General features: G+C 35.5%; 1 protein-coding gene across 3 annotated transcripts in view; it reads right to left on the bottom strand.

Annotated features, from left to right (window-relative positions):
• Nucleotides 1–27,085, bottom strand: part of LOC122201112 (disks large homolog 2-like) — a 1,368,059-nt gene that overhangs the window by 750,192 nt on the left and 590,782 nt on the right. For 2 of the 3 annotated variants that reach the window (XM_042907024.1, XM_042907025.1), the window contains exon 1: nt 25,550–25,858. The exons of the other annotated variant lie outside the window; for it this stretch is intronic. In XM_042907024.1, coding sequence (XP_042762958.1) covers nt 25,550–25,858 — 309 coding nt within the window. Of the gene's footprint in view, nt 1–25,549; nt 25,859–27,085 lie in introns of those variants that run through there. 3 annotated transcript variants of the gene reach the window in all.

The raw sequence follows: 27,085 nt of genomic DNA, 5'->3' as shown, positions 1-27,085 counted from the left end.
TGTCAGGGCCCCTGTCACAGCTTTTCATGGAACCTAGTTTATAAACCTCTTTTTTTGTGACTTTCAGATTATTGCTGAACTCCTCATTGGACTACCCTCCCATGGACAGAAAAGGGTCCCTTTGTTTATCATTACATCCCTGTATATACATAATCTCTAGCATGAGATTGGTGCTCACTGAACATTTGTTGAATAAATGAATGGATTGGATTATCACAAAAACTACATGGAGTGTATACAGCCACAGTGAGCACTCCCATTTCTAAACAGAAGTAACAGATAGACTGAATGATTAAATGATAGGCACGTGAATTGCACCAGGAATAAATGGTAGATATAAGACTTGAACTTAGGTTTTTCCACTCTCAGTTCTTTTTGGCAGCATATATTATTCAATTGACATTCCCATGTTTTAACCTTCTCAGATTACTTTATTTCCCTGGCTTCCATATTTCCCATTGCATTTTGTCTTTGCCATCTATGCAAGAGTATTATACTCCTAACTGTATTTCAAGGGCTGAGATGCCCAGGGCCTCACAGTAGCTTCCAATAAGGCTGCACTCTGATGCTTTTGAAACCTCACAACATATTAAATATAGGAGGGAGGTGATTAGGGCTTTTCATGTTGTAATAGGAATGCAAGATGGAAAAAAAATCAATAACTCCCCTGAGTGAATTTGCTTTTATGGTATTCTTAGCCCTGTGGCCCACTCTAGTAAAAAGCCTGGAGAGAAGTAATCATATGACATGTAAGATAATCTGATTTTAATGTAGGCATTGTAGAACTGCTAACTTGAACATAAAAGAACTTATAAAGATGCCTCACTAAAATTTCTTTTATTTCTGTGCTGCCTAAGTATGGCCAAACAGAAACATCTCAACTGGAAATAGAAAAAATATATATATTAATGGCACTTTCCATATGCCTATTGCACTTCTATTTTCCAGAGGTTTGACATGCAAGATCTATACAGCATAACTACTCATTTTTTTTTTTTCCAAACAAGTATTTTTGAATGGCCTAAGTGTTTTGATGGCCAGTGAGGAGGTGGCTGAGAGGGCAGGGTACACTGTTAAGAGGTAAACCTGGCATGGAGAGGAACTGATGTTAGAATTTCCTTACTGGCAGCTAAGCCTGGGGGTTGAAGTCCTTTCTCCTCCATAAGCAATGCCTATTCTTTCCTATCTCTACACCGAGGCAGAGAGCACAGTTAAGGGTAGATGATCTGTAGTCAGATTTCCTGGGTTAGAATCCTAGTCAGACTGTGTTTTAATTATATGACCTTGATCAGGATTCTCTACAGCCTGGGCTTCAGTTTCCTCATCTATAAAATAGGCTTGATAATGGCATTTATGTTATATGGTTGTTGTGAGGATTAAACAGGTCAGCCCATGTGGCCAGTATAAAATAAATGCCCAGTAAATAGTCATTAGCTGTTATCTTTATTTAAATATACATATTTATTTTGCTATGTAACACAAAGTTCTATCCATATGTCCTATGTTTATAATCTCACTAGTTCATAAGCACCTCAAGAACCTAATCTTCATTGCATTTTCATCATTGTATAAGTATCTCACTTGATTCTTAAAAAAAATCCTAGGAAGCTAGAATGGTTTTATCTATTTTATAGACAGGAAACTGAGACCCAGACTGACTGGAATGTGCCAAGGATTATGCAGTTAGGCAGTGGTAGGGCCAGGACTAGAGCACTGGTCTTCTTAGGAAGACTCTTTTGAGCAGTTGATACCATAAAAATTTCATAGATTCACTTCTTGTCTCAACTCAGGATATCAAAATGGCCCTAAAAAGAAGTTCCCTGAGTGTCTGTCCTCCCTTTTCCTCACTCTTATCAGTATGTCTCCACTAGGTCGCAACTACATATTTTAATCAGTATTTGAATAATACTCTGTCTCTCTCTTGCCTTCCCTACCTCTGCCTGCTCCCTCCATCTCTTTCCTTTCTTTTTCTCTCCCTTACCTCCACTTCTATCCTTTCCTTCTCTATCCCTTCCCCTGCACTCCTACACATACACACACACACACAGACACACACACACACACACACACACACAGAAATATCTTATTGGTCTATTTCACACAGAGGAGAGGGTGATGACTTTGATGTTTCCAACATATATGATGAGAAAATGGGGATCAGGTGAGAGCGAGGAAAGAAATGGAGTTTGAATTAAAAGTAGATAGACGTATAGATGTATAGATATATAGATACATAGATGGATGGATGGAGAGATAGATAATATGGAAAAGAGAAAGAGACAGTCCTTGATCCTAATAAAGCTTGTAGCCAGGGGAACAAAAATTAATAAAAAATCTTGCTGGGAGATGATGAATGTGTCTGAGTGTCTGCTCCATTAATTATTTACTGTGTGAATTTGGGAAATTTGGTTAACCTTACCAAGTCTCAGCTTCCTGCTGTGTAAATAATGAATAATAATAATGTTTTCAATCTTCTGGGAATATTGTGAGGATGAGTGAATTGCTTAACATTTCTTAGAACATAAAAGAGTACTAAATAAATAATAATAAATAAATGTTGGCTATCATCAATAGTATTATCATTACAATTAATATTATTAATGCTATCAAGAAGGAGAAAGTATAGAAGGACTCTGAGGTGAGGGTGATAAATTTCTGTTTGGCACTTCAGGCAATAAAGAGCTATGAGGGGAAAGTATTATTCAAAGAAAATTTATAGTTATTGGTTAAATGACTGGTAGGTTAAGTACTACAAATGCAGGGAATTCAGCTAGGATTTATTTTCAAGAGCCAAGTGGTTCTGGGTTAGAACAAAAGCTAAATCCCAGTCTTAGAGTCATCCCAAACATTTATCCCTAGCGCTCATGAAGTCCAGGCCTATTCACCCCAAAATGAAGTTGCATGTAGAATGTTACTATATCACTAGCAAAACCCCAGATTAAACAAACTAAATCATTTGAGATTATACTATGGAGTCAAGACAGTGACATGTAAACTACTCGAAAGGCTAGCCATAAGCATAAATAATGGATTTCACCAAAATAAACCTTGTGAATTTGATTTCACTGAACTGTGCTGATGGGATCAAAGGTTAGTTAACATTGGGCTCACAAACATTTATACCAGGAGGAAGCTTTTTTAAGGCATTGAGACTAAATATTACTCAGGCACAGAAATATAATGTTTTGTTGGCTTTATAATTCCTTTAAATCAGCAGTCTCTCCCCATAAAAATATAAAAAAAGCATATGCTTTTTGATATCCTTTTACCCAGCAATAATTTCATTTCAAAAACATTTCAGTGAACACTAATTGAACAGAAACTGTCAATTTTCTTTTTACAATGAAAGGAAAATTGTTAGGATAAAAAGTTTCTAATCATTATATCTAATTAAAAAGTTAATCCTTAGGTTCCTCATCTTTAAGTTCCTCCAAATATAACAAAAGAGTTTCCTTTTCAAAAATGGTAGACAAAAGCAGTCATTAAGTAATGTTACTTCCACAGTAAAGCCACAAACTTGGAAATAATATTGGCCCAAGCTATTGTGAGAGAATTAGAAAAATTACAGGAATCAACAAAAATCTTGGCCTGTAGTGACCTATGTTTTTCAATGCAGAAAAAACCCAGTTGAGAACCAACAGTGGGGGATCAAATAAGTAATTATGATCTAAGCCTTTTGTGCTTTGGAGACAGAAAAATGGGCTCTATATCCCAGCTATGGAGAAATGGGATGTGACTCACTCTCTTAATATGAGTAAGAGGAAGCTTTATAGGTTCAAAAAGAGAGAGAGAGCCAGAAGCAAGCTATCCTTTTAAATAGGTGAGGCTTTAGACCAAGATCCAACTTACAACCCATCTTCTAATGTCACCCTCCCCACAACAACCTCCTGATGCCTAGAGGAGAAGAAAGGAGAAGAGCCTAGATGAATATGGGACATAATCCATCTACATATGATTGTCTCACATGGATCATGAGAAAGGGGTGGGGAATAGTTCTGAGAGGCTCAATGCAAATTGCAGGATGATGAGCAGGTTGTATTGACCATTTCTACTTCTTGCTTAGTGTTTTAAGTATTTTAGGGGATTGTATGGTGATAAAAGCAAGAAAGTCTCCTTCTAGGTGCCCTTTGCTAGAGGGAGTAGTAAACAGATCCATAATATAGCAATGCATTTTATAAGAGTAATGCTCCATGTGGATCATCTGACTTCGGCTCAGGTCATGATACCGTGATTCACGAGTTTGAACCCCACGTCAGGTTCTGTGCTTACAGCTCAGAGCCTGGAGCCTGCTTCAGATTCTGTGTCTCCCTCTCTCTCTGTCCCTTCCCCACTCATGCTCTGTCTCTCTCTCTCTGAAAAATAAATAAACATTAAAAATTTTAAAGAGGGTTTCTTGATTTTCATTAACCAGGACCAGCAAGATCATTCTCAGTAACTAAGCCTACTCATTGTGATAATACTCAGTGCACCTTCTAACCCATTACAAAAGTCCTCACTAAAGGCTGAATATCTGCAGCTCTGAAATAAGCAAATACAATTAGATGTCAACTCAGATCATGGCCCTCACAGAGCAAAAGGGCAATCTCCCTAATGGATTTTTCTCTTCCTTCCAGACAAAATTCTTTCTACATTTTGCCTCTCAGGGAAAGGAGGGATAAAGATTGAGCAAATATTTTTTTTTTTTTAGCACAATGTTTTTTTCCTATAAGGACCTTTTAGAGTTCACTGACATCCTCTGTTTTCTGCCTTTACTTTGCTTTCTTTCTGAGAAGCAAATACTGTGTACTAAACAGGAGTGAAAAATATGAAGCCCTTGCTCTTCTCCCTACAAGGTGTGTATGGCTGAAACTAAGCTTTTTGACATTTTTGAACCTTTATTTTCTCTACTGTAAAACAGGGATAATAATCCCTGTCATGGCAGGGGTCTTGGGGGATCAAAGAATGTGGAAACGCTTTGGAAATCACAAGGGGTTATTATTTTTCTGTGTAAGGGAAAGAAAAATGTATTTAGCCTTTATTGGACATCTACCAAATACCAGGTAAAGCACTAAGCCCCTTATGTACTAGGTCTTTTAATAAAGTAACCCAATGGTATGGACATGATGCCCACAGAATAGGCAAGCAAAGGAAATGGTAGAGAGACTGAGTAATGTATCTAGGCTCTCAAAGCTTGTTAATTGTACAGGCAAAATTAAAATCAATCTTGTTTCTCTCCAAAGACAATGCTCAGCTTCCAGAAAGTAGGAAATTATGCTTTTGGTGCACAGTGGTAAAAATGCAAGGTTTGAGAGTGAATCAGCAAAGGCTTGAATGCTAATACTGCCACTCAGTTGGTGTTGCCACGGGTAAGTTGTTTAAATCCTCTCTGAAGTTTTGTTGTCTCATCTAAAAATGAGAAAGACTAGTGACTTTACCCACATAGTTGTGAAGATTTCTTGAAAAAATGCATACATAGCACTTAGCAGGATAGTTGGTGCACAGTTAACATTCAATACACATCAGTTATTGCTGTTTCATCACTGAAAAACATTTGTTAGCAGACAGTCCAGGAAATGCTTCAGAAAAATGTCACAGTCCCTTATAGTTTATTCTGAATAATTTGAAGATAAGGTAGATTTTATCATATACAACTAAAAATTGAATAAAATCATTGGAAGTCAGCTGAGTGAGCTAAAATATATGAGATTGAAGAAATCCAATCAGATATGAGGTGAAAGTTATGGTCAAGATAACGCAGAAAGAGTAAAGTCAGGAAGAAAAGAATGAAAATTGCCAAATTTGACTAAGTGGGCAATGCACAAATATTTCAGTATTTTGACTGACAGCTAACCTGGAGTCTAAGTTCTTGGCTACCCATTCACATGCATGGTATACTTTACATTATATATTCTAAATGATATAGGGCATATGGTCCCTTCATTGAAAACATTAAAAAGTCAAAGTTAAAATGCTAACCTCTAAAGTTAGATTCCCTCTTATTTAAACACTTATTTAACAAGGCTAAAAAAAAATTTAAGTGTGAGGTTTCTCCTCACACAATGACCTTTATCTCTGATTTATGCTCTGAAAAACAATCTACAGATGATGCAAAGATCTAGGAGATACAAGGGCCCATCTAAGAACAACAAGTCAACTTGGGTTTAAACATTGACTCCACTGATAGTTGGGCAACCTTGTATGAACGCTTCTCTTTAACTGTGAAATGGGAGTAATATCCTTAGTCTTTTAGAGTGATTGTGCAGGTTACAGAAGTTGATATGGCTCCATTTACAACCTAGTTCCTAGCACCTAGGAGGCAATAAGTTATCTTCACTTAGTTTCCTTTTTCTTAAATATTTTGGAAAACATCTAATCTCTTTATTAAGTGTCCACAGGTTCTAAATTCATCCTTAGGTATTGATGAAACATAACACTGCTCCTGCCCTTGAGGATTTCACAGACTAGCTAATCATTTCATGGAACTGACACCATACACTATGATGGAATTAATACGGAGTGGAATGGAAAAACAACATGTTTAAATTGGTTGGGGGTCTAGGAGAGGGTGGGGAATAAGTAGACCAAGAAAAACTACAGACAAAAAGAAATGCTACATGTTCAAAGGTAGCCAGATTCTGCAGAAAAACAACAGAGGAAAGGATTTCCCAGGCTCAGAATAAAAGCACATGAGGTAGGTTATTCTTCACTCCTGCAGTTTAGAGTAGGGACGACTTCTCCAGTGAAATACTCTGGGTCTCTTACGCCATTCCCAGAAGGAGAAAGAAGTTTTATACTGGGTAAGTTTGAAGAAACAAACTGGGCATGCTCAGCTCACTCTTTCCTTTTCTAAGACAGCCAGCCAGCCGGAGCTTTGCGATCTCTTTCCGCTGTGAGATAAGCTTAGCAAGGCAGGCTGTGCCTCTGCAGAAGCTGGCATTTTGGGGCAGGGAGTAAATCTAGTTCAAAAGATCTTGGCAAACCTGTCTGACTGCCTACTATAGCCATTTCCTCCAATATAGCTTTTATCAGTAATAAATCTGTATTTTAAAAAAATCTCTATCAGAATCTGGCACCTTTATCTTACCTGGTTTTGTTTTAAGGTGAAAAAAAAAAAAAGACATTCTATTTATTGAGCTCCTCAGACTAGATAAAGCATCAGCGTTTAGAAAGAAGAGAGTGCATAGTGTATTCAAAATGTGACACTTTTTTTTTTCTTTTTTCTTCAGGAGACTAATGTACTTAGTACAGGGAAGAAAGAACTAGTTTTAAGGTTTCAAGTTGGTCAGTAAGTGGGTTGTGGGGGCTTTTCTGTCATCCTAAAGGATTTGCACAATATCCCATAAGCAGTGTGAAGCCAAGGAAAGATTTGAAGTTGGAGAGATAAGAAGGCATTCTGTGGGAGGAAGGAATGTTGGAATATTCTGGCAGCTTGAGGTGCATGGGTTTGTGGTGCACTAGTGGCAAAAAGCCATTTTAAAGGCTGTTCCAACAGTCTAGGTAAGATCTTTGTGGGTAGATTTAATCATTGATCCAATATTGATCTCTAAAGTCTCTTAGAATCTAATAAATGTAAGACAGAAAGACAACATGCCTTACTGTGAAATTGCAGTTTTAAAATACCTTAAAGGCCAAGGGGAAGGGGTGGGGGAAGCTGCAGATACAGACAGTTCCTGACTTAGGTGCCTTGACTTACAATTTTTTGTCTTTACAGTACTGTGAAAACAATACACATTCAATAAAAACTATACTTTGACTATTGAATTTTGATCTTTTCCTGGGCTAGCGATATGCAGGATGATCATCTCTTATGATGCTGGGCAGCAGCAGCAGGATGGAGCTCCCAGTCAGCCACAGGACCCTGAGGGTAAACAAGCAAAGCACTTGCAACCATTCCGTGCTTCACTTTAAGTGCCATATTCAACAAATTACACGAGATACTCAACACTTTACTATACAATAGCCTTTGTGTTAGACAATTTTGGCCCAACTATAGGCTAACACAAGTGCTCTGAGCAGGTGTACGTGAAGCAAGGCTCAGCTATGATGCTCAGTAGGTTAGGTGTATTCGATGCATTTTCCAATCATGATATTTTCAATTTATGACAGGTTTATCAGGACTTAAACTCATTGTCAGTTGAGGAATATCCTTAATGAGGGTTCCAATAAGAGGGACTAAGCTCAGCTGTTGCTGAAATGAAGAGGTGATTACATGGACAATCTAGAGCTCATCAGAAATAATCACACCTAATTTAAAAGCCATTGTCTAAAAGACAAGCCAAATTTCACCAATCATGCAATAGGTTGATGTTTTTTATTTTTGGGGGGGGGAGAGCATACAAGTCTCCTGCACCACCATTACCACCACCAGAAAAAGAATAGGCATGGAACAGCACTAATGTAACAGACTAGAGCATAAAGGGTATCGGAAATATAATGTGTAACATGATTCATCTCATGATGTGACATGTAAACAAACAGGAGGGAATTTCTAGTGGATAGAGAGGAGAACTGCAAATCACAGCTGTCTGACTAATCACACTCTGGTCCTTGTTCCTCTTGTTAAACAAGCACTCTGTTTTGAAGTAACTAAATATTATGAATTTATATCTTCAAGCTGTTATGCATACATTGAAGAGGTTAAATTGAGCTAGCTTTTTGAAGAATATCCCTTGTTTTCTACTGCAGAAATGAGAGATAAAACTTAGGGATGCAATACCATATTTATTTAGCAAAACTTTGTTAAGGACTTATTGGATGTTATCTATTGTGTTGGTTAAGTGACAGATCTGTCCCTTGGATAGAACAACGGCAGCAGCCACACTGGACCCTGAGCTTGGAGGGGGAGATGTCCTTTAATTATCAATCATCTTTCAAATTTCAAAGGAATTTAGAAAGCTTTTCTCATTACAGTTTTTGAAGAATTTATCTCTATTCCAAAATGAAGTCCCAAGAAAATAAATAAATATTTAAATAGAATTTCCAAAAGAGCTGTAAGTACATTATTTTTTTAAAAAACTGTATTTTTCCTACTTCGTTCCTAAACTTACTAAATTTGGCCTCATTCCTAATCATCATTTTTTGAGCTGTGTTGTGACCTAAATAAGTTTAGTTTTTTGATCACTTAATGCTTATCAGCTTCTTATAAATCAAGTCAACATCAACAAATGCGGGGTACTGTATGAATTAGTCCAGCACAAAGAAAAGAGTGACCCTCTGAGATCAGACCTGAGCTCCAAACATAAATCTGATCCTTAGTGGTATAAATTAGGGCAAGTTACTTTGTTTCTAAAAGTCCATTTGCTCATCTATAAAATGGGGAGAAGATGACCTATATCCCCACGCTATTTTGAAGGTTATAATAAATTAATATATAAGAAATGCTTCACATATGACAGCAATTATTGTAATTTATAATTATGCCATTCACATAAAGTACATAGCATCATTGAATGCAAGGGCTATAAAGAAACTAGAGATCTAGGCTGCCATGTCTTTCCTTATTATTCATGGCTAACTGTGCTAATTTTCAGTTCTCTTTTCTGAGAGGTCCAAATGTAGCTTCACCGTCTTTCTTAGCATCACTGTCCATTCAGCCATCATGAATCAATCAAGGTCCACACAATGAAACATATTAATAATATTTTGCATCTAGTCTAGTTCCCTCCAGTTGACATGCACTAAAATTCTGACACTTGGTTTGGGTGGTTCAGAGTCCAGAGTTAGCCCAGCTAAATTTTCTGATTTCCAGTTCTGTATATTTCCAGTGGAATACACTCACTCACCTTCCTCTGAGTTGTGAAATTCAATATGAGTCCAAGCTGGGAGAGACAGATCACTTAACAGCCTTAATTCTGCTGAGGCATGAATTAAAGCATGACCCTTGCAATCTACAGTTACAGACTGATTTGAAACAAGGAACTGTTTGGGAAACAATTCATGCACTCTGTCAAGGCCAAAGCTATAATGGGGTCGACAATACAGTAATTTTAGTGATGGGATAATGGACATTATACCAAACTGCTGCCATGTTAGCCACAGGCATCACATGATAAGAGGACACTTTCAGATTCTACAAAATATGATTTATCAATTTTGACATCAATTTAGTCAATTGGGTCTGGAATGTACAAAGGGAATATCTGTTTCCAGTCACTGGTTTATTCCTAAAAAATACAACTTACTCATTACTGTTTTAAAGTCACATTGAAGTTTAAAGGAGGAATAACTCTTAGAAAAATGTTTGTTTATGTTCCAAAAATCCTCTTGGAGGATTTCTAATGAACTTAATAAATGGTGTTCGAGGGATGTACTCAAGATTTCATAGTTCAACCAAAAAGAAATGAATGGAGAAAGAGAGATGGGAGACCATATGCTTGAACCATATGCTCTAAATAATATACTAATACTACTAATAATAATAATTTTCAGTAAAGTTAAATGATTACTTTATTTCCTTATTAGCATCCACCCAAACTCTAAGTAGTGACTTTCCTAGATAGAGATTATCCATCATCGAATGTATTTAAACAAGTTATTAAAAATATCTTTCTCATGAAGGTATCAGAGGGAGGACTCAATGCTGGAGCTGCAGAAGAAGGGAAGGTCAACATCGCATATTTGGTGGGCCATGATCTATTGCCTTGGGCTTGGTATTTGAGGGCTTTATTAAGACACCTTCCCAATTTCCAACTTACAAATGTAGTAAATTATAATTGCTCTCAGGTGATTGAAAACTCAGCCATGCAAGTTAACCATAAAGAAATGAAAGAACACTTAGGCCAGCAGGACTGTTGAAAATATCCTCCCTAAAGAAAAAACTGTATCAATCTGAAGTTTGGAAAGATGTTAGAATACAGAAGGAAAGCAAAGAAAAAGGGAAATCAGAAAGGCAATCATTGCCAACCAATCAGGAACACACTAGGTGGGAAGGAGTGGGAACATTTGGGTTCAAATAATTAACAGATTCTGAAGATGTTTTGACTCCACGGAGAGAGGTCCAATAGCTGGAAATTACCCTTAACTTCTTTCATTTTTCTTATCTGCTTCACTTTGTTTTTTTGGTCTCAAAGAAACTCACACTATTTAATCGATCTTATTGTTCTACATCCAGAATACAGCTCAATCCATACAATGGATCTCCATCACCATTGCTGCTACCTGAATCCAGTCAACATTATCCCTCCTTTGGAAGGGCATTCCAACTACATTCCCTCCTTCCATCATTGCCTCCCCACAGCTCATTCTTACTATGTACATCAAGACCATTTCACATCCAATGGCTTCTTGTTGAACTTTGAATACAATTCAGACTCCCTACCACAGTCTTCAAAGTCTCCACGACCTGTAATCTCCATTCCTGACCTTCTTCCACATACTCTCTCTTTTCCATACTAGCCTTTTTCTGTTGCAAAAGATAAAATTTGTCCTTACCCTAGGTTCCTTGAACATGCTATTCTATTATTTATAATATCACCTGAAGACTGTTATAAGGCTGTCCCCTTTTCACCTTTCATCCTTCAAATATCAACTCAATGGTCTCCTCCCCCTTAAGGCCTTCTCTTACTTTAGTGTGTATCCAAAGAAGCACCTACACCCCACTGCCTCCACCAAATTATTCTCCATATCACAGTGCGCTTGTTTATTTTACAGTCATAAGTCAGTATTTGAAGTAATCTTATTTATTTGTTTACTTGTTAATTGTCTGTAATTCTCAACTAAATCTTGCCTGTTGTATTTATTGCTATATTTTCAAATTTCTAGGACAGGACTTGGCATAAATAGATAATTAATGAATACTTAGGAATGACTAGACAACTGAATTATATGTACATGGATATATCATTTCTTCTAATAATTGTAATTTTCACTGAAATTTACATTTACATAATTTGATATTATGTACATTTAAGCCAGTCTGAGTTAGTTTCTTGGTCCCAGTTCCTTCTGGATACTTATCAGATACTGGATACTTATCTGGGCTTTCAAAGAGACAAAAGGGATCCAGGAACCAGAAACCTAATCACAGTATTAACATGCTTCACATAGTACAACATTATTCCCTCCCTACCAATTTTTAAAGATACTATTCTTTCACTCATTTATGAATGAGTCAGGCCCTATCCCCACACTAAAAGTACAGAAATAAATAAGGCACATTTTGTGTTCTCTCAAATCTTCTAATATGGTAGATGAAGCAGACATGTAAGCAATCACAATACTAAGTGAAATAAGTGATGTACAACATTCTTTGAGAACACAGAAAAGGAAGGTTTAAAGAAGGTAATATTTGGGATGATACTTGATTGATGGATATGTTATCAAACAGAGGAACAGGGAGAATCTTAATAAAAAGGGGGTGTGTGAAAAAAGATTTGGCAGGAGACTGAATGCATGGTGGCTTTAGAGAATCAGGGAACAAATAGTTGGCTGTTGCTAGACATAAGAGAAGTGGCTGGAGATGGAGTTGGAGAATAGGTTGAGGTTAAAATGAAGATAATCTTAAAGTTCTGCTATGGAGGTCAAGTTTTATTTTTTAACTAGTGTTTGGAATCTTGTGTTTCATGAAATACTGGTAAATATTTCATCACACACATTTAGTCCATGTTGCACATAATTGACCTGCCTTGGAAAGATGTAAAATCCTAAGGACTTTGAAAAAAATCCCATAATAATAAATTAACAACTATTTAACATCTTTGATTCTACACAGACCACCCATTAGTATTTCCAGACATATCTGTCTTCTCCAGAGGTCAGAGTACTCTTAAAGTGAAACACTACTATAAATGATTTGGATTTGCTAAATCATTTAAATTGGTGAGTGATATAAACAGAATTGAATGTTAAGATAAATTTGGCAACAAAAACATTTGGAATGGATGAAGGAGTCTGGGAGACCAGTGGCTACTGCAAATAACTTATGTTAATGATAATGCACATCTATAGTCAGAAATTGAGAGTGGGAATGAAAAAAGGGAAAATGTTTGAGACACTCTGAGATATAATTCTTTATTAACTATTCATCAATTAATTAGTGAAGACCCTGGGAGTAGAGAAGTGATGGGAGTAGAGGAGGTGATGACTTCCTGATTTTTTGGCATGGTAAACTGAGTGGATTATAAAACAGGTTCAGGAGCAGCATAGAGTAGGAGGAAAAAAACAACAAAAAACAAAAAAAAACCAGGCTGAATGCTCCGAGTGAACTGCTCCAAAAAAGGATGGGGATCATAATATCAATTGTTATCTACATTTTCTTGACTCAATTATTAGAAAAGTGAATAATTATAAGTCTTCAAAGAACTACCAATTGCTCTAAGCTCTTTAATAAACTTAAAAGATTTTCTGTCCTTAACCTACGTACAGTCTTAAACCCATTTAACAGTCACGTTTCTATTCAGTCCTTCGAAAATGATGTTCTTTCCTATGCTAAAAAACAGTCACCCTCACATCATTGATGGATGGGCTTCACATTTTGTTTAGGACAGCCAGACAGTGCCAAGCTTTGATAAGAGGAGTCCATAGAATTATTCTATACAGAAATTTAATTCTAAATATTGGCATCAGCACTATAATAAGTGTGTTTTTAAGGGATAACACTCATACAATCATCTTAAGATATGGTTTTGACTTTTAGGGAAAGCCTGCCTGCATTTTAAGACATGTGGACCCCAGATCATCTTTGATTATGTCTGTCTACAAATTTCATGAAATTCTTATCCATATATAAGCATACTATAAAACAGGCAGGATATTTCCAGAATATTTCCCTTCCCCATCTCATCAGTTAGATCACTTTTTCTCTTCAGGTTTCCTGACTGTCAATGTAGTGCTCACACTGCACTCCTCAGCAAACTCTCTATCAACACAGTCAGATAGCCTGTCTACGTCTGCCTGTTGTATTAATTACCTCTTCATCTGTCACTCAATTCAATCTTGCTCACCTACGTCAGTGTGAAAAGAAGAGCATTCAGCTCCTTCCTTCCAGAGAACAGACTTAAGGAGCTACAGTGACAGGAGAGGCAGAGGCATAGATCACTCAAAAGATTGTTATAGAACTACTCTTCTATATTTAGGATAGGGAGAAATTTCTCTCATCAGGACTTTCAAGCAGAAACTACTCACCTATTTGTATACCCATTCTTCCTTCCTTCCTTCTTTCCTTCCTTCCATCCTACCATTCACACAGTCAACAAATTAAGCATGTATTACATTGTCACCTGGATATTATTATTATGCTAGGGATTATAGATGATGCCATAATAGTATCACAACTGGCTACAATCACAGGAAAAATAACTCATCTTCATTAAGAAAAAAAAGCAAATTAAAATAGTAATGGCATACAATTTTTTAGCTTACTGAATTCGTGAGCACAGGAGGAAAGACATGTTTATACATTCCTGAAATCGAAAGACTGTAAATTGGTAAAGTCTTCTTACAAGCAATTTGGCAATTAGCTCTAAGCTGTAACAGGCAGGAATCAATCTCTTTTGTTCTCCTTTATATCTCCATTATTCAACACAGTGTTTTGGCATATGGGAACTGTTCAATCATTAACTGTTGAATAAAAATTGACTGAATTACTAGATAAATACTATGAGCCTTAAAAATTTGCATAATTGATTTAGTGATTCCTTTCCTGAAAATATATCCCTATGAGAAATGTGGTCAAAAGTCCTTGTATACCAATGCTTAACTTTGGTATTGTTTCTATTAATTATAAAAAAAAAGATAACCTCAACTCTATCAACTTGAATTTTTATGGAAAGGTGAATATTATGTACTCATTATAAAATTATGTCAATAAGAAAAATAGTTTATTGACTTAGGAAAATGTTCACAATATGATGCTAAGTTTAAAAAGCAATATGGTTTTATATTATTAAATTCCCACAGACAGACACATACAAACAATATATTTAGGTACATCTATGAGCATGTGATAATACAAAATTATTTCTGAAGATATATATACAGAGACAATTAAAAACATTGAAAGGGTATAAAAACATTAACTGTGGTTTTTGTACTTTCCTAGGTGTTTTAAATTATTTTAAACTTATCTTTAGCTTATAACATTTAGCAAAAATGTGTTACTTTTACATCAAAACCCAATAACAAAACTATTTTTAAAAGTAGTATATATGCTTACCTTTAAACTAAGAAGACTTATAATTATCTACTTAGTTTTTACTTTTATTAAAAATTTTTAAATTGAAAATAGAATAAAAAATATTGTGGGGCGCCTGGATGGCGCAGTCGGTTAAGCGTCCGACTTCAGCCAGGTCACGATCTCGCGGTCCGTGAGTTCGAGCCCCGCGTCAGGCTCTGGGCTGATGGCTCGGAGCCTGGAGCCTGTTTCCGATTCTGTGTCTCCCTCTCTCTCTGCCCCTCCCCCGTTCATGCTCTGTCTCTCTCTGTCCCAAAAATAAATTAAAAAACGTTGAAAAAAAAAAAATTAAAAAAAAAAAAAAAAAAAATATTGTAAGTCTTTCTCCTAATCTTTCTGTGAACCTAAAACTGTTCTAAAAAATACCTGAAAAATAAGCCATAAAATGTTGCAGATAAGAGCAGTAATATGTGTAACAAAGAACAAGTAAAGTAGATCAGAAAAATGAATAAACAGTATAAAACTAGAATCAAAGATTTTGTATAATTGTCTTTCCAGATTGTCAGGAGCAGATATATTTAAATTTTTTTTTTTTTTTTTTTTACATTTCATTTATTTTTGAGAGAGAGAGAGAGAGAGAGAGAGAGAGAGAACATGCACACAAGTGGGGGAGAGGCAGAGACAGAGGGAGACACACAATCCAAAGCAGGCTCCAGGCTCTGAGCTGTCAGCACAGAGCCTGACGTGGGGCTTGGAACTCACAAACTGTGAGATCATGACCTGAGCCGAAGTCGGACGCTTAACCGACTGAGCCACCCAGGCACCCCAGGAGCAGATATATTTATTAATCATTCTGAAATGTAATGAAAATATCTGAATTATTTACATAGTTCTAAAGCTAATTCATTTCTTAAAGAAAACAGTGGTACTGAAAAACCATATCAGTCAATGTTGACTACTAACTAAATAGCACAGCCTATCAGAATAAAGTACAAAGGTCTTCAATTATGGATGTTTAATGTGCTGGTGTCAACTCCTGGACTCTGAGCACTTATATTTAATGATGAAAATGATGGAGAGTAAAGGTCATGCAGCCTACAGTAGATTGTATGGAAACTAATTATAAAATAATATTTCATGACATTATTTCAACCTTCTAGAGAACAGGTGACTCCTAAATTGGACAAAGAAACTGTGAAGAATCGATTTTTTTTCTGGCTGTCCTCTCAAAGTACAGCACTGTTCCTTTCATCATTGAACACCATGACCCACTTGAATCCAGAACCTAATTTCTGAACAGTGATACCAATATTTTTACAGCATCACAATAGAATAAGAATCTGAGTGAAACTAAAAACAAAAGAAACAAACAATAAATGCATGTTAACTTTTTATTATAATGTTATTAAATAGAGCTCTTATAAGGGTAAAAGTGGTCACTCTTAATCTTAAGGCATTTGCATAATTCATAACAATAACACGTAAACTCAAAACTAACTAAGTACTTTATATACACTTTTATGTACTGTACTAGGTACTGATTAAGTACTTTTATATTCTGTGCTGATATTCATTCAGAAACCAAGAAGACTTTATTGAACTATTGCTACTTTCTGGGTACTAGGGAAACAAAGGTAAATAGGTTGTACTCTAATGGAATTCAGTTCAGTGAAGCATATAGATAAGCACTCATAACTGTGATACAATGTGATAGGTAAATCATGCACAGTAACCAACTAGACATAAAAGTATAGATGACATAGTCTCTCCTCTCCACAGCCAGGGATACCGTTGAGAGGTCTGGGCCCAAATGTATAACTTAATAATGATACCACAAGAATTGTCACAAAAGTAAATGGACAACTAGCACTGGGAGTTGGACTCAAAATGGGCATATGAGGACTCTCTCATCAGGAGACTGAGAAGGACACTAACCACAGTGCAAGGTAATGTTATAATTGTGCAGGATGCCATGTTAAGTAGAGGTTTTGTGAGCTAAGATGGGCTAGCTAGATAGGATTAATGAGAAGGATGTTCTTGAACCAGGTCTTTAAAAGATGGATAGACTCTGTTAGGCAGAACGGGATATTCTATCACAATTAAATGGAAAATTAATAGTGTAGTGCAGAATTTTGCAAACTTTTTCTATACAGGGCCAGATTCTCAATTCTATTGGACCCAACATTTCCATTTTATAATATTTGTTTTGTAATACTCTTTCTCCATCTGAAATTCATAGATAATGCAACTGTCTACACATATTTTTCTATACTAAGTAAAAAGAAAAATACAAGAGTAGTTTATATTTAAAAAATGTTTTCAATATGTAAATCTGTGAGGCCAAATATACTGAACAGTGTAATGAAGTAGTTAAATGCTTACATACACTTATAATTAATAAATATATATTTAAATGGAATAAAGAGACCAGATACCAGTTCTTACAAGAAGTACAGGAAGAGAAAAAACTCATATATGATGGATTCCAGATTTAAACATTAGTGTTGGTAGAAGTAATAACAGATTATTTGTACATAATAAGAGATTAAAGGAAATAACCTCAATTGAAATATAGAAAATCTAACATAAGTGTCAACAGTTCAAACAGAGAAAGCTAATAAAAGTGATATTTTTGAAAATAAATTGGCCCTTATTTATAACTTTGGTGTCAAAATAATTCCCTGTTTTATAGACCACAGGACACTGAGGAAGTTTATCTATCATTTCTCTATCCCTATCTCTTTATCTCTGTTTGGAATTCTCTCCAATGACAAGGTATGCATTTGATTTCTAGTGCTTCAAAAGACTGTGGAACTCTAACCTTTAAGAAATGGGTTGAAAAAAACAAATAACAACAACAACAACAAAAACAGCAACACAACAACTCAGCAACCTAAGACTTACAGGGAAGTTGAGTGTAGATGACCTTTGGGATAATTTCAGAGTAGTTTTGAAAACAAGAGAAAACTAAAAAATAAACAATTTCAGTTACTTTTCAAAAAATAGATTTATTATTGGATGCTAAAATATTTTAAAAATTAATATATGGTATGTCAATCAAATTAAATGTTTTTAAAATACCCTATAAATTAAATCTGTCAGATCTATTTTGTGTGTTTCTAAGTCTATTAAAAGAAGTCTCAAGTCTCTTTGATTACATATTTGCAGGTGATATTTACAAATGTAGACTAATACAGGAGAGGTATATCTGTGGCACCAAATATAGGAGCAGCAGAATTAGGATGGGGTTTTCCAAAATGGGTGCCAACTTATGCCAAATTCCTAACAAAATAAAAAATGCAATGATTCCTTGATTTACAGAGGAGTTACATTCCTAGAAATTTAATGCTTATTAAATTTCTGCAGAAAATACTTCATATCTGTTTGTAAAACTGAATTTGACTTTAGACTTAAAAAATCATAAACTTAAAAAAATGTTCATGAATGTCCAGTGGAATGTTAAAAATTGTGGAGTACATGGGGTGATTCTTTGTTGTACAGAACTTCTTTGCACATTACAGTGCATCTAGCATCCCTGACTCCCTTATCCAAGATGCCAGTATTACCTCCCAATCATTATCAATACATAAGTATCTCCATACAATTCTAAAATTATTTCTAGTGGCTCTTCTTTCTATCTCCTTGGGGACTACTGTTCTGAATTATGAAGTAGTAGAAATAAGATATAATATAAATTTTGTATAATGTCCAACACTGCATTACCAAACAAGTTGCATGCTTAATAATGTTCTTCCAATAATTAACTTCATAAAGAGGAGGACAGGGCTTAGAGAAGGAGGGCAGCTTGACACAATACAAAGGTAACTCAATTCTGAGTTCAAAGACATGGACCAAGTTTACCACAATCTGAATGAGCCTGAGGAAATCTTTTAACTTATTTTAGGCTTCATATACATACATACATATATATATATATATATATACGTATATATATATACATATATATATATACGTATATATATATATATACACACATATATACATATATATATATATATACACACACACACACATATATACATACATATATATACACACATAGACATATATATATATATATACATATATACATATACATATATATACTATATATGAATATATGTGTGTGTGTATACACACACACACACACATATGCCTTTGGGAGATTAAAAGAATGTAACAAAGTAGTCTAGAGAATTGAGGAGAATAAAATCAGGTGGGGCTACATTTGTAACAGATCAAACAATGCCAGGAAAAGGAAGAGGATGGATGATGGAGATGGTAGTATTAAGGAAAGAGATTTGATTCTTGGCATGATAAATACACAAGTAGATAATGTGTGAGATTTACAACATTCAGCAATGTACAATAATGCTTTTGGGTGTAAGATAATGTCTACATGTACTTTGTTATGTATGTGTATTAAGTTTAAAATACATGGTTCTCAATTCCTCACTATAGAGGTTGTAAGACTGAATCTAATTTGCAAATAACCACAGATCACAAGGTATTTCTAAGCAAGGATCAGTGCTGTGAGAATCAACAACAGCTCCTTCAGATCAGCACAATTCTTAACCTTGATCAGACAGAGGAGACATCTTTAGAGGTCCAACCAGCTCAGGGTTCCCATGACCAGAAAATGAAACAGAATGGGGAAATCTAGGGTTCTACTAGGGAGTGCCAGTTCTCCCAACACTACAATTCTTTAAGGAAATTTCCTGTTAAATTAGAGAGTTCAAAAGGTCTCTTGGGGTGTTCTACCTCCCACTATTCCTCAAAGAGGCCTTTCTATAAGATTTGGTGGAATGGGGAAGGTAGTCATATAGACCTACATTTGAAACAAATTCTAACTTTTCAGATGTGCCATCATGAGAAAGTTACTCTTAGCTTTAATTCCCATATCTATAAAGTGGGGATTTTAATACCACTCTTAATTTTGTTGAGAGAATTTAAAAAATAAGTAACATAAAGCCTTAGCATAGTGCTTCATACATTATGGGTATTGTGAGTATTCAACAAATATTATCATCTTTGCTCTTTCCTTTCCCAACCTCAGTACTTTGTCTCTACTTGTCCCGCCCTAGAGAAAATGCTCTGCTCACATCAGCATCCAGAAGAAGTAGGGACGTAAGTGTTGACCATGTAGATTCAGGTCTGTTTAAAAAATGCCTAGAACTTTAATTTCTCCTGTATTATCCTTATTCTCTTCTGTTTCTTTTGCCTGAGGGCAAATGGTATTTTCCAGAGACTAAAAAGTCTTATTCTTCCTTGGTAAGGGGTTCTCTTTCTGGGAGGAATCAGTAGAAACAGCTACAGAGTTAAAACAAGCTGTCAGATCTTTCTGGCTGGGCATAAGATGAGCCTGAGATTTCAGCCTAGGGCAACTCTACTTCTTGGATAAAAAGGTTCTCTGCACTCAAGTTGCTGCAAATTGCTATTTCTGGAGGAGTTGCAGAAGGACACTTAGGGAAGATTTACAGAGTTTGACTAAGTGCTTCAAATACAGTTGTTCTCGCAGAATGTTTCTGAGAAAATCTAATATACACATATACACACACACTATAACTATATATATATATATATATATATATATATATATATATATATATACACAACATATATATACAATTATACACATATAATATATACTATATATATATTATATACATGTATATATCTATACATATACATACACACATATATATGCCATATATATAAGACATATATAAATATTTTTTGGTAGTGTGCCTTTTGTGAATCTCTGAGAACACTGAAGGGTAAAATGTCATCCCATCATCATGTGGTACTGTGCCAAATGTTTCTGGACAGTTGCCTAACCTAACCTTCATCATTATAAGACATCAAAAAATTTACTGAACAAAGGAGAAATTCTAATAAAGGACTACAATACTGATAATAAATTTGATGGACTATAAGTTCTTCAGGTTAAAAAAGCATAATATAGATATGATTAGTAATAATAAATACCACTTATTGAACAATTCCTACGTTCTAAGCACCATGCTGGGCTCCTTTATATAGAGTACAGTATTTTCAATTCTTAGTACATTTCCCATAATATAATTTTATTATCCTAAGTTTTACAGAAGGAGACAAATGAATCTTAAAGAGGTTAAGGAAGTGAGGTCACACAGAGCTGGGAAATTTAAACTTAGGATTGTCTGGCTTTAAAGCATAAATCTTTTCCAAAGTGCTTCCCATTAATTAATGGGTGTCAGTTGACAGAGAGTAGTATTGGAAGAGATATAGGAGTTCATTTGGGGAAAATCAGTTTTCTTAGAAACAGAGAACCTGAGGCCCAGAAAGTTTCAATGACCATGCAGTCTAACACATGGAGAGTAGCAGTACCAGTTACACTGGGATCCTGCAGTGACTGACTCCATGCTGCCAGTTCAGTGAAGTCCTCATCAAAGCCCACCAGACTCTCTGTGTGTCCAAACCCTGTTCATGTCTCTAGCCTCAGCTCTTGAAGAACCTACTCTCTAGTGCCCAACATTCTGGGCAAACAGAACTATGAGCATCTATGAGTAGTTCTATACAGCAACCAGAGTGTTACAGGTGTTTCTGTTTTTGTTATTTTTACTCCAAAAGCTTCTCTCTCTTTGCTCACTTGATAAACACATGTACGTTACTTCAAGGTTCAGTTCGATTCAGCCCAAGCATCACTACCTCTTGAAGTCTTTACTAATTCACTTACTTTCTCTTCCCAGACAATCAGAAAAAATGAAGTAAGGAGTAAGTTAATAATAGCCAACTTTTATTCCACGCTTATTCATTCATTCTACAAATATTTATTGAACCCATATGACTTGTAAGCACTGTTCTAAGTGCCTTACATTTATTATGTTAATCATTCCTCACTACAAATCCTGATTTAGGCTCTATTTTTATGCTCATTTTATAAAATAGAAAATCTAGGCTTAAAGAGATACTGTATCTTTTCATAAAAATAAAATAAAATAAGTAAATAAATGAATACTTAAAAGTTATCTTCCTCCTCTTCCTTCCTCCTCTGTGGTTCCTCTGGTTCCTGAATATATGTCCACTATGGAATTTGCAGAACTCCATGGAACTTGTTTCACTTCCAATTTGTGAATTATGATTATATAATTCTGTATATATAATGATATATTTACTACAGATTATATATGGCTGTAGGCCATTAGCATCACAATGGTAGGGGTAGGATTTCCTTTTTACTATCTTTATTTACTTTTTTTTTTTTTTTTACTATTTACTATTTTACTGTTTACTATTATATCCACAGCCCTGATAGAGCAGCACATGCTAAGCACTCAGGAAATGATAGTTGAATAAACAAATGAAGACTGAATGAATGAAGTACAAATGCATAGAACTCTGGCCTTTGAGTCTCCACTGTTCTGTGCTGCCTTCCCAGATCAATCTGAATTGGGGAGAAATGCCACATATGCAATGATGGACAGTTTCTCCCCACTCCTCAACCAAGACCAACATTATTATCCTAGATGTGCATTCTAGAACTCACTTCTGGACACTATAATTTTCCATTTTCTTACCTATTATTAGGGTTATATTAATTCTACAGATTTAAATGGAATGAAAACTTATTTGAGAAAGGACAGAAACTGTTTTTTAGTCTTGCTGAGGAACAACATAATGACAGTGTCCTGTTAGCACACAACACCCCAAATAACATGAGTTTGGCAAAGAGCCTTGGGAGGAACTCAAGTCATTACCATGGCTCTCTATTATAGCAGCCGGAAATCACACTGCTGATTTCCACGTAATACAGCAAATATATCTGAGAGCAGGATCTCAGTTCCAAGACACTTAACAGCCCTCAGGCACGTTCTGTACCATATGTGGGTCCCCAGGTTATTCTAAAGCACGCATTCTTCTCCTTTCTACTTTATCAAGAATTGTAATGTTTAGTATAATTAACCTCCATCCTTTGTTTCACAGTATTTCACAGGATATCTTTAGTTAATTTAAGGGGTAAGAACAGTATCATATCATAAAATTCTCAAAGCAGACTAGGCTTTTAATGGACACATATGCATACACATACACACACATATGCTCTTACTTTTGTTAGAGTATATAAGGGTGTATAGTACTTACACATATCTGTATATTTTAAATATTAGACATATTCTGTAGATGCATATGTAAATGAGTACACACATATACACATGTACACATATACATGTACACACGTATACATATGCACACATACACATAAATCATCATTTTAGAACACCTACAGGAAGTAAAGGAAATGTACTTCATATGAAGAGAATAAAACATCCTTTGGAAGAACAAGTTAGTACTTTCTGGGTAAGAAAATAATAATATAGAACTTTAATTTTTATATGTATATATGTATATACATGCCTACATGTATATGTGTATATAGATACATATAGACCTATATATACATGAAAATATGTTAATATGTACAAGTATTTAGGTATTATATTTTAAAACATATATTAAAATCTATGCATAGCACTTTCATAGGACTGAGGTGGTAAAAAGGAGGAAGGGTCAGGTGATAGAAGAGTGTCACAACACTAAAGGCCCTAAAAGATATGGTATTTTAATTCCAGTATTTGGAGGACTGTTCTTCCTAGCCAACAATAAAATATATGTGGATAAGAGAAAATGTATAGAAATAAGTATGAAAAAGAATGGGAGATGGTAGCTGTCTTAATTCATTGCCTTCTCATATGTCACTAGATCCTTAATTATCAGTGCAGAGAGTCTATTTCAATCCTTTAAAGCATTAAATGGCTATAAATTTAAGGCAAGTAGGAGGCTGACTTTGTTAAAAAGCAAGAAAGGGAAAAGTTTCCCTTGATGGATGAAAAATGTATCAAGATTTTTAGGGCATGGTTATTATAATGTACTGTTTTGGGGCTGAGAAATTATCAGTTATGAAATGAAAATCTTATTACACCTTGGATAAAAAGAATTATGACAATAAACCAAGTTGCTTTTTCTACTTTAATGTCAGTTGGCTAATTCTACTCTGTGCAAAAACCATAAGCTAGATGTGTGTTTGTCTTCTTTGCCTTGAGAATTTAATATAATCAACACAAGAGATATAATTTAAAGACATTTAAACCATATGTATTTGTTAAAGAATATATAGAGACTCCAAAATTGTCAAGACTGTTTTTTTTTTTCAGTTTGAAATTCATGTTATCTTTGAAAAATAATTGAGTTTCCAAATGTCAGGCTCCATTTCAGGCTGAACCAGTTTAATGCTAAAATGACAATATATTCTTCATTTAAAGCAAGAGTCTGAGATGAATGATATTAATTCATCAAAAGCCACATATATGTAACTCAATCATTAAGATCTAGTGATATATGATATTCTTAGAAGTACTTTTTAAAAAACTAATATTAAAATTAGAATGTTCTCTACACCTTTCCCATCATACCATTTCACTTGTAATCAATAGCCACTTCTCAATTATAGTAAAATCACATTAAAATCAAGAAAAGACTTTTTTTTCCCTGAAAACAGATTTTCTCCTTCTCAATGGATATTTAAGAACTATCACTGTTCTATATTTATGACAGTGATTACAGGTGCACTTTATTTAAATTTTACAGCATTTACAGGAAGTTGTCTTCCCTCTTCTGGATGGGGACAGGAAAAAAATGAGCCAATTTCATTTCTGATAAAATGCCAGTAGTTTGGGGCAAGAATAAGCTAGGAATTAAATTAAGGCAATCTGCACATCTGCTTCAGAACTAGATTACAGAAGAAAGAGAATTATAGTTTTTAATATAAATAACCTTATTGCTACTCTATGAATAAATAAAATGTTTCATTATTGTATTCTGAGTGTAATCATCCTGTAGTCTGCACCCAATTATTCCCTTTGTGTGTAAAATGAATTATTTCATATAAACAAATTTTCTTCTCCATTACTGAAAAGGTATACAGTATTATGAGAGTAAAGTTAGAAAAGCATAATTTAAATCACTACTTTCCATAGCTGAAGAAATAAATGCCTTTTTATCATTGAAGAGGTGGAAAGTATCTGATTAAAGTTCATTTTTTTCTCTCCCTTAAAAACAAAAACAAAAACAAAAACAATGAGGCTAGGCAGTACAGAAAAGTTAACAATGATTAGAAGTTAAATTGCTGCTAAAAGCCAATGATGCAGCACAGTAAAATCATCTGAGGACTACAGAAGTTGAACTTGGGAAAGAGTCACTGAAAGAAACTGAGCACAGCATCTTCGGACTTTCACAGGCCACCCAGAGGTGAGCCCACAAACACCTGTGAAAATGACAGGTTTTCCAGGCCTACCGTTTTCCAAACAGGCGCTCCCAGTCAGCAAAGAGGACTCAGCAAAGTTTCCAAACCATGCTACCCTTACACAACTTGTTCTCAGTTTCTTCCGATAGTCAAGGGAAAGTCAGAAGGAAAAGGCTCACCTGTGCTGGGCTGAACCAACCATGTGGGCAGGCGCAACGCTCCCCACAAGTCCCTTTGCCTTTAGCGCTCGTCTTGTGGGGGCTTTTCCACACACTGTCCCACAAAGTGACCAGCTTGGTCCTGTTTGAAGCTGGGCCCCCTGGTCCTGAGGAGGGCATGGTCTGAGAATTGTACCCAAGCCCATGAGGGTTCCTCTGCCAGCCACAAGCGCAGTGGGCATCCCTGATCAGTGTGGGTGCACTCCTGCCGGCATCCATCCCATCGGACCCCCGGCTGCAGCCGTGTTGCTTGGTGAGGTATGCATTCATACTGCCCTGATGCCTACTCTTTCCTTTGGTCAGCTCTGCACAGGAATGTCTCCTCCCTCACACCCCTTTTCTTCCAGGCAGTTGTAAAAGTCTTTTTTTTTTTCCTCCCGTGGATCCCTCAGTATCTTTGACAGCTGCTATAAGCAGTGCATCGTGGGAGCAGCGAGAGCAGCTCCGCACAGCATTATCTGCGGGCTGGTAGCTCTTTGTCAATAGATGACTCAACTCACAGAGCAACTTGACAGTATCCCTGCTCTAGGCAGAAGCAATCAATGCTCCACACAGCTGGGCTACAAGACTGTACACTGTGTTACAAACCCTTTTTGGATGGAGCCCCACAGTAAAGAATACTCTTTGCAATTTGGCATTCTGGCTTTTCCGTCTCCTAGATGAGCCCTACACAAAATACAGACCTCAGGAAAGAGAGCTTCTTATCAGACTGGCAGGACCCTTCGTTCTGGAAAGGATGCATATAGACTGAAATAACACAGCATGGACAATTTAAAATGACGGGAAAGTTAACCTGTAAAGAAATTTTCAACACTTAAAGGAATCACTTACCTAGAGAGATATTTGCCAAGACACAGAGCAAATCATGAGGTAACTATATAAGGGCATCAATATTAACTCTAAACAATATTAATTCATTCAGAAAAATCACTGAGATCACAGCATTATACTAGGGTCCTTTAAAATTTGGAGGTTTAATTTGTTTTAGATCATGATTATGTATTATATTCCAAACATACATTTTTTATGCTATGAATGATTATTAATTCTTTCTGGTTCAAAATAAAGCAATTTTCAAAGTTCAAAACTTATGGGTTGGCTTATTTTAACACAGTGTTTTTCCTTCCCCCAAATTATTCTGAGGATTTCCTTTCAAATACTTTACCACAACAAATACATTCACCACAGAGAGAGTCTGCATTTTAAAGTGAAAGACACATCCAACTCTGCCATCCAGTATTTTGGTTTCCACAGACAGAATTTTCAAATTCTTTTACTGGAAAATGAGTGAAATCTATCCAATTTAAAGCAATTGCCTTCCAGAGAGGACATGATTGTTTTAAAATTTTAGTATGATTGCAGAAGCCATACATAGTATGGCTTAGTAAAGAGAAAGGCTAATTACTACGACAGTTAGAATTTTTATTATGTTTGAAACTTTCCATATTTGTTGCCAAAATGTCTATCCTTATCACATATCCCTGAGGGAACCATTTT

The sequence above is a fragment of the Panthera leo genome, chromosome D1 (assembly GCF_018350215.1).
Source record: "Panthera leo isolate Ple1 chromosome D1, P.leo_Ple1_pat1.1, whole genome shotgun sequence".
In the NCBI taxonomy this organism is placed as follows: Eukaryota; Metazoa; Chordata; class Mammalia; order Carnivora; family Felidae; genus Panthera; species Panthera leo.
The sequence above is the reverse complement of the archived record's forward strand: the minus strand, read 5'-3'. Positions and strand labels throughout refer to the sequence as shown.